The 8,951-nt window shown below is 38.7% G+C and overlaps 1 protein-coding gene across 1 annotated transcript; it reads left to right on the top strand.

Moving 5' to 3' along the window:
* Positions 1 to 584: 584 nt before the first annotated feature.
* Positions 585 to 8,949, top strand: ddx49 (DEAD (Asp-Glu-Ala-Asp) box polypeptide 49). The gene is made up of 13 exons (XM_020480314.2): positions 585 to 853; positions 1,060 to 1,183; positions 1,280 to 1,365; positions 1,455 to 1,576; positions 2,679 to 2,866; positions 3,223 to 3,363; positions 7,461 to 7,536; positions 7,664 to 7,740; positions 7,856 to 7,953; positions 8,035 to 8,109; positions 8,292 to 8,380; positions 8,496 to 8,567; positions 8,673 to 8,949. Exons 1-13 carry the CDS (start codon positions 739 to 741, stop codon positions 8,841 to 8,843), a joined length of 1,434 nt encoding a protein of 477 aa, XP_020335903.1. The 5' UTR covers positions 585 to 738; the 3' UTR covers positions 8,844 to 8,949.
* Positions 8,950 to 8,951: the final 2 nt, after the last annotated feature.

The raw sequence follows: 8,951 nt of genomic DNA on the forward strand, positions 1-8,951 counted from the left end.
GCCTTCTCCCACCTCATGACTATAGCAAGAACATATTGAAAAAATGTATTATGCTCACAATGAGATCATGATAACATTATTTGAATGATATAGTCGCCTCAGCCTCTGTACACATACATTTGTATGATTGATTTACTGGTAAAACAGATCATAAATTCATTTGTATCATTATTTTTAACTGTTGAGTAAAAAAAGAATACAAAATAAGCTGAATTCCTGATTGTGAGTTTCCAGATCATGGACTTTTTAAAATGACATCCTTGCTTGCTGCAAACGTGTTTCCTGGGACATACTTTGCCATTATTTGTGAAGCAATACCTTCTGTTAATGAAGTGGAATATTTTGATCCAAAATACTATTGTACTGCAATGATGATTGACTGCCTACAGAGAGGAAGAGGTGAAGATATGTCCAAAATAATAAACCCAGTGCGTTTCTATGGGCTTATTTTGGAACTAAACTTGTTGCTTGTGCTTTCCCAGCTTTGGGACGACTCCCATTGTTAGGCCGGAGACATCTTGTCATTCATTATACAGATGTCTGCTGGCTACTGTGTTGAAAATATGACCAATTGCGTCATCCATAGGAGGAGCTAATATTGACGTCACCAGAATGCGACAGACGTAAAATAACACGAGGATGATCTTCTGGGATTTCAGAGGATAATTTTGAACACTTTGGCTCACAAAACCAAGTATAATATATACTTTTCAATCTGCAATTTTGGAGAACTGCAAAATGTCGGATTTTTCCTCTCTCGGTCTGTCAGATTGGCTGATTCAACAATGTAAACAAATGGGGATCAGTAAACCAACTCAAGTCCAGGAAAACTGTATGCCACCGATTCTGGAAGGTAACACTTAACGTTTGCTAACAAACGATGTATTATTTCTTGTAATATATATATTTTTTTAATGTAAGGTTTAACATTTATTTACCCAGGTAGCAGTTTAAAGAGAACACATAACTTCTAGCTACAATAACGACCTGATCAAGAGAGTAAACTAACTAGCTATCAATACTTTTTTTGAGATATGATTTTGCCCCTCTGTTGTCTAGGTCGGGATTGTATGGGTTGTGCCAAGACTGGCAGTGGAAAGACAGCTGCCTTTGTGCTACCAGTGCTACAGAAATTATCTGAGGACCCATATGGAATCTTCTGTTTAGTTCTCACACCTACCAGGTTGGTGAATCTTCTGATAATTGTGAACTATCTTCTGGAAAAGGCAAGTATATAATGTTCAATGTTGTGTAATGTTTAAACTTGTGTATTTTGCAGGGAATTGGCTTACCAGATTGCTGAACAGTTTAGAGTCCTGGGAAAACCAATGGGCTTGCGGGACTGCATCATTGTTGGTGGAATGGGTAATGTTGATTACCAAAAACACTGCCTCTCATTGCATTCTTATTCAGTCGTCCAGTATGTTCTAATGTTCTAGTGATTTTCCCAACAGATATGATCACACAGGCCTTGGAGCTCTCTAAGAAGCCACACGTCGTTGTAGCCACTCCAGGAAGACTGGCAGACCACATTCGGAGCTCCGACACATTCAGCATCAAGAAGATCCAGTTTCTGGTGAGTTTGTTGGAGAATAAATTAAATGATGTGTCCACAAAGGCAATTATGTTGGAGGTTGTCTAGGTGAGGATGTCTCACTGTCAACCAAAACAGTGAGACTGTTATGAATTACCTTTATATTATTAACTACCTTGTGTGTTGAGAATGTTTTTTTCCCCCCATTACAGGCAGACCACACCGCTCGAGTTGCAAAATACATTTAGAAATCTGTTATTAAAAAACAAATGTTTTTTTTACCTTTATTTAACCAGGCAAGTCAGTTAAGAACAAATTCTTATTTTCAATGACGGCCTAGGAACAGTGGGTTAACTGCCTGTTCAGGGGCAGAACGACAGATTTGTACCTTGTCAGCTCGGGGGTTTGAACTTCCGGTTACTAGTCCAACGCTCTAACCACTAGGCTACCCTGCCACCCACACTGCTCACGCGTACCAACGAGAGTCTGCGTTACCAAGGGCTAAAATAGTTATATTTCTGACGCAGATCACGCTGCAAGTCCTGCCTCTCCCATCTCCTCATTGGTTTATAGAAGCGGGTACCCACGTGCCATCTCCTCATTGGTTATACCCACGTGGGTGACTGAAAGACGAAGGATGTCAGTGTTGGTAATGCACCTAATATATGAACGTTTCCAATCGAAATATAAAGTCAAGAGAAGAAAAGCCTGGAAGGAAAAGAGATGACTAGAAATGATTCGGTTGGCCGTTTTATGTGTGGATTAATTGGAGGAGTAGAGGACCTTGTGCATTTCAGGTTAAATAACAACTCAATGATTATATCCCAGGACACGTTTGTTAGCAACAGCAAGTGCAAGCTAACTATCTAAATTTCCATAAATGTTTCAGGCTTTCAGACCTGTCCCAAATTAATATAATTGATTCAGATGGTTTTGGTTCCATGTTAGTGTTTAATTTTATCATTTATCATTGTACTTGTCAGGATGCACGGTCGTCTGCATGCCTTCTATTAGGAAGTAAAAATCAATTTAGTTAAATATCTTCTGCAAAATGTGACAAGTCATAGAGCCTAACGGTGACATTTTATTTTGTGACATAATGCTAATTGTAATGCATGGGCCAAATGCTAATTGTCTCTGGTAGATCCTTGATGAGGCCGACCGCCTGCTTGAGCAAGGCTGCACAGACTTCACCAAAGACTTGGAGGTGATCCTGGCCGCGGTGCCTGTCAAACGCCAGACGTTGCTTTTCAGTGCCACCCTCACAGACACACTACAGGAGCTCAAGGGCATCGCCATGAACAAGCCCTTCTTCTGGGAAAGCAAGTCCGAGTAAGCTCTTAGCATGACTGACAACATGATCACTACATTGGAACATTACATGATTAGTTGCTTAAATATGCATGTAGAGGTAAACCTCATTCTTCAAAACAGGACATGTCTGTCTTATGTTCTATTCCATAATTGTATATCATTTGTGTGCCCGTGTGTATTTTAAACATTTTGGCATGTAAATTGTACACTGAACTGAGTGGGAAAAGATTCTCAATTTAATTGACTGGTTAAATGAAGGTTATTTTCTCTCTTGATTATCAACAAATGGAGTAGCTCTTTGCTCTTCTTTTTTTTAAACAAAATGTGCTATATTGGTTCAACATAATTCAATTTTAAGTATATTTTTCTCATAGGGTCCGCACGGTAGAGGAGTTGGATCAAAGGTACATCCTGACACCAGAGAAAGTGAAAGATGCCTACCTAGTGCACCTGATCCAGAAGTTTCAAGATGAGCACGACGACTGGTCGATCATGATCTTCACCAACACCTGCAAGTAAGAATGCCTTTGATCCCAATTGCTCTGGGAAGTCGCTCTGGATAAGAGCGTCTGCTAAATTACCCAAACAATTGATTGTCAGACACTCAACAAGGTCTGATTTCATTATTACTGAAACAGGATCCAAGTGGTAAACATAAAGATCCAGTCAATTTAAACAATTGAAGGCCTGATGCATAGAATTTAAAAAGTTATTGTTGGATATTATTCATCCTAATCAGACAGATTTTTTTACATGGACGATACATTGGAGATAATATAAGAGTACTGGAAACAATAGAACACTATGAAAAATCTGGGAAACCAGGCCTGGTATTTCTAGCTGTTTTTGAAAAGGCTTTTGATAATGTATGACCTGTGTTTATATATAAATGCCTGGAATATTTAAATTTTGGAGAATCTCTTCTAAAATGGGTTGAAGTTATGTATAGTAACCCTATGTGTAAAATAGTAAATAATGGCTATGTCTCAAAGTTTTAAACTGTCTTGTGGAGTAAAACAAGGTTATCCACTATCGACATATCTGTTTATTGCCATAGAAATGTTAGCTGTTAAAATGAGATCCAACAATATCAAGGGGTTAAAAATCCAGGGCTTAAAAACAAAGGTGTCATTGGACGCTGATTATTCACGTTTTCTTTTAAATACACCATTTGGATCCCTTTAAATCCGAACTGGTTCTCTAGCAGATTAGTAAGAATGTCTCACCCCATGTTCAAGAATGGCCTTTTTCCCTTTATTCAGATTACAACCTCTCTATTTTGGTTATTTGAAAACTAAACCATCTCCAAAATATTGCTATATTGCTATTTAAATAGAAATGTGGTTGCTATTTCAGTTTAACCCACCAGAAAAAATAATGCAACATATTGTGGTTAAACTCAAATATACTCATTTAATAAATAAAAAAACTAAAATAAAATATATATTTTTTTAAAGTATAATTTACAAAGATAGATATCATAAACAGGACTGGTGGAGTTGTGTCACACATGCAGCTAACAAAAATATATGGTAATGTCTACTCTACTCAAAACTACAACTAATTGCAGCATTACTGAAAAAAATGGAAGAGGTAAGTGAAAGGGGGAAAAAGTAAGGAACTTGTCTGCTGGCCCTGCATTAAAGACCAAAATTGGTTAAAGAAAATTGTTAAATAAAAAAGTATACCAGTTTCATTTATTGACCAAAAAAATGTACAGCTGTGCCATATAGATTGAAAATCTCTTCCCAACTATTTTGCAAAGTACCCGATTCCATGGCACATGGTTTATGAACTGATACACAAAACAAAGCCGGATTCAAAACACTGAATTTTTCCATTGAAATTTCATACAAAATTCTTGCAACCAATAGAATGTTATATATGGGAGATATAACCATCCCAGTTCTGCAGAATTTGCTGCGAAGAGACTGAATCATTAGATCATTTGTTTTGGTACTGTATACAGTGATGGAAAAAAGTATTTGATCCCCTGCTGATTTTGTACGTTTGCCCACTGACAAAGAAATGATCAGTCTATAATTTTAATGGTAGTTTTATTTGAACAGTGAGAGACAGAATAACAACAACAAAAATAAATAAAAACGCATGTCAAAAATGTTATCATTGGTTGGGGCGCCAATCACGACCCAGTTTAAGCTTCCTTGCAAAAGCAGTCAGGTTTGGATTTAATATCTGCTGGTACTTGGAGTCCATGATACCATGTATCCTAAGAAGTTGTCCAGGGCCTTTGGAAGGAAAAACAGCCCCACAACATCAGAGATCCACCACCATACTTCACAGTGGGACTGAGGTACTTTCTGCATGGCTATCTTTCTGTCGACACCAAACCCACCTCTGGTGTGTTTCCAAAAGGCTCTATTTTGGTCTCATCTGACCATAGAACCCAGTTCCACATTTGGCAAACTGTAAGTACTTGAGTTTGTTGTTTACTGACAGCAAAGGCTTTTTTATGGCAACCCTCCCAAAAAACTTGTGGTTATGTAGGTGGCGTCTGATCGTGGTTTTAGAGACTTTCTGACCCCAAGACCCAACTAACGTCTGCAATTTTCCAGCTGTGATTGATGCTTGAAGATTTTTTGGCCACTCTAACCATCCTCCTCACTGTGCCTTGTGTCAATATAGACACACGTCCTCTTCCAGGCCGAATGTTAACATCTCCAGTTGCTTTAAACTTCATTATTATTGCCCTGGTGGTGGAAATGGGCATTTTCAACTGTTGAGCTATTTTCTTATAGCCATTTGCTGATTTATATAGCTTGACAACCTTTTGTCACACATCATTGCTGTATTTTTGGGTCTTTCCCATAGTGATGGATGACTATGGGAACTAGGCCTGTGTCACCTCATATTTATACCCCAGTGAAACAGGAAGTCATGGCTTACCACTTAAGTGTTCCTAATCACTCAGGTGAACTTAAAAATATTAAATATGAATGGGAAGATACTTCAGTTAGATTTCTCATAAGAATTCATAGGGGTGCCAATAATTGTGGCACACGTTTCAGAGAAACTTTTTTTCCCCCAATAATTGTACTAAAATTAAAGGTTTGATTTGTGAATAATTTGAATGAAACACCAAAAGGATGAACAGCAAAGAAAACATTTTCACAGCCCATCTTGCACATATTTATCAAGGATGCCAATATTAGGAGTGAAATGTATGGAACCATGTAGTAACCAAAAAATGGTTAAACAAATTAAAATTAGATTCATCAAAGTAGCCACCCTTTGCCTTGACAGCTTTGCAGAGTCTTGGCATTCTCTAAACCAGCTTCATGAGGTAGTCACCTAGAATGCATTTAAATTAACAGGTGTGCCTTGTTAATTTGTGGAATTTCTTCCTTCTTAATGCATTTGGGCAAAAAGTGCAGTTGCAAAAACCCATCAAGCACTATGTTGAAACTGGCTCTGAGGACCACCACAGGAAAGGAAGACCAGAGTTACCTCTGCTGCAGAAGATAGTTTTATTAGTTACCAGCCCAAATCAATGCTTCAGAGTTCAAGTAACACACACACACACACACACCTCAACATCAATTGTTCAGAGGAGACTGCATGAATTAGGCTTAAATGGTCAAATTGCTGCATAGAAACCACTACTAAAAGGACACCGTTTTTTGGGCCAAGAAACATGAGCAATGGACATTCGGCCGGTGGAAATCTGTCCTTTTGGTCCAAATGTGAGATTTTTGGTTCCAACTGCCGTGTCTTTGTGAGACGCAGAGTAAGTGAACGGATGATCTCCACATGTTTGGTTCCCACCGTGAAGCATGGAGGAGGTGGTATGATGGTGTGGGGGTGCTTTGCTGGTGACACTGTCTGTGACTTATTTATAATTCAAGGCACACTTAACCAGCATGGCTACCACAGCATTCTGCAGCAATACGCCATCCCATCTGGTTTGTTCTTAGTCCCACTATAATTTGTTATTGAACAGGACAATGACCCAAAACACACCTCCAGGCTGTGTAGGGGCTATTTGACCAAGGAGAGTAATGGAGTGGTGCATCAGATGACCTGGCCTCAACCCAATTGAGATGGTTTAGGATGAGTTGGATCGCAGAGTGAGGGAAAAGCAGCCAACAAGTGCTCAGCATATGTGGGAACTCCTTTAAGACTATTGGAAAAGCATTCCTTATGAAGCTGGTTGAGAGAATGCCAAGATTGTTCAAAGCTGTCAAGGCAAATGGTGGCTACTTTGAAGAATCTCATATTTTGATTAACACTTTTTGGGGTTATTACATTGATTACCTAGTTTAATAGTGAAGACACTCTACAATGTTGAAAATAGTACAAATAAAGAATTCCTTGAATGAGTAGGAGTCAACTTGACTGGTACTGTATATATATTTACAAAAATATGGGGGATTGGAAATGATGCCGACAATTACATAGATTTCATCAATCTGCAATATTAAAGCTGATCTAACCCCTGGAAATAAAAATGTAATTGACTGAAGACCCTGGAAAAATGAAGATAAGAAAATAACCAGTAGAACATGCTGCTGTATCAGCCTTTTGACATACTTTGTCCATATAGAATTACTGTTAGACATTGAATCATTAATGCATTGCATTCTTCCTACAGAAATTGCCAAATCCTCACAATGATGATGCAGAAATTCAACTTTCCAACCATCTCCTTGCATTCAATGATGAAGCAGGTAAACAACCCCAGCTCCTGCGGTGTAGCTCTATATACATTGATGGGTTACATGACAAGTTGAAACACATTTAACATGTGCTTTGTAATAATAACTAATGTTAATTTGGACATTGGCTTTGTCTTAGAAACAACGTTTCGCCAACCTCGCAAAGTTCAAGTCCAGTGTCTTTAAAATCCTGATTGCAACTGATGTGGCTTCCAGGTAAGAAAGCTTTATTCAACGTTAGTGTGTGTATAATCTTCACAAAACATTATCAATATATGGACAGGTTACAAACCATTGTGAATCTCATCTATTTTCATGTCCTCATTGTCAGAGGTCTGGATATTCCAACAGTCCAGGTTGTCATCAACCACAACACGCCAGGTCTGCCCAAGATCTACATTCACAGAGTCGGCCGAACTGCCAGAGCAGGTAACAATCCTCCTTCAGTATCTCTGCCTGTTACTGTACAGACTTAGACGTATAAACAACTTTTCTCTGATTTGTCTAAAGGAAGACATGGTGTCTCGATCACACTGGTGACACAGTATGACATCCACTTGGTTCATTCCATCGAGGGACAGATCCGTAAGTGTCAACCGTGCATTGAAAAGTAGTCAGCAGTTGTTTTACTATTACTCGTTTTACTATTACTCGCTACCCTTTCCAATTCAGACATGCCTATTAGCCATTTGTGAGTATCACTACATAGAATATGATCACAGGGCAGAAAGCTCAAATTAATTTGTTTTGCTTTCCCCTTTGTCCAGAGGCCAAACTGAAGGAATATCCAGTGGAGGAGAAAGAGGTTCTGAAGATCCTCACTCAAGTCAACGTGGCCAGACGGGAGTGTGAAATTGTACAAATAGCCATTCTATTTATACACAGATATTTCTGTTGTGAACATGTGGCTGTTGGATAACAAGGGCTCATATTACTGCTGTGACTTGTCTCACCATTCCTTTTGTTTGCAGAAACTTGAGTCAACGGATTTTGATGAGAAAAAGGAGATCAACAAGAGAAAACAGATGATTTTGGAGGGGAAAGTATGTTCACCATGAGCCACACCTCCATGGTCCGAGTTTAAGGTTTTGCTGTGATGAGGGTTTTAGTCTATTTGTTCTGATATTCCAACTACTTGCCTGTCACAGGATCCAGACGTGGAGGCAAAGAGAAAGGCTGAACTGGAGAAGATAAGGAGTGAGAAGAAGTTGTTCAAGGAGAGGATACAGGAAACAATTCAGAAGAAACAACATGGGATGCAGAAGAAACTGATGAAGCAAAAACACATTCAAAAGGAAAAGGCAGTGAAGTCCACATAAAGCAACACTGTACATTTATGAATTGTGTATTTAACAAGGCCAGTTGCCCATTATTGTGCAACATGTTTTATCTGTATGTTTCCAAATAAATGGCAGTGCATCAACATT

The sequence above is a fragment of the Oncorhynchus kisutch genome, linkage group LG4 (genome assembly GCF_002021735.2).
Source record: "Oncorhynchus kisutch isolate 150728-3 linkage group LG4, Okis_V2, whole genome shotgun sequence".
Lineage (NCBI taxonomy): Eukaryota > Metazoa > Chordata > Actinopteri > Salmoniformes > Salmonidae > Oncorhynchus > Oncorhynchus kisutch.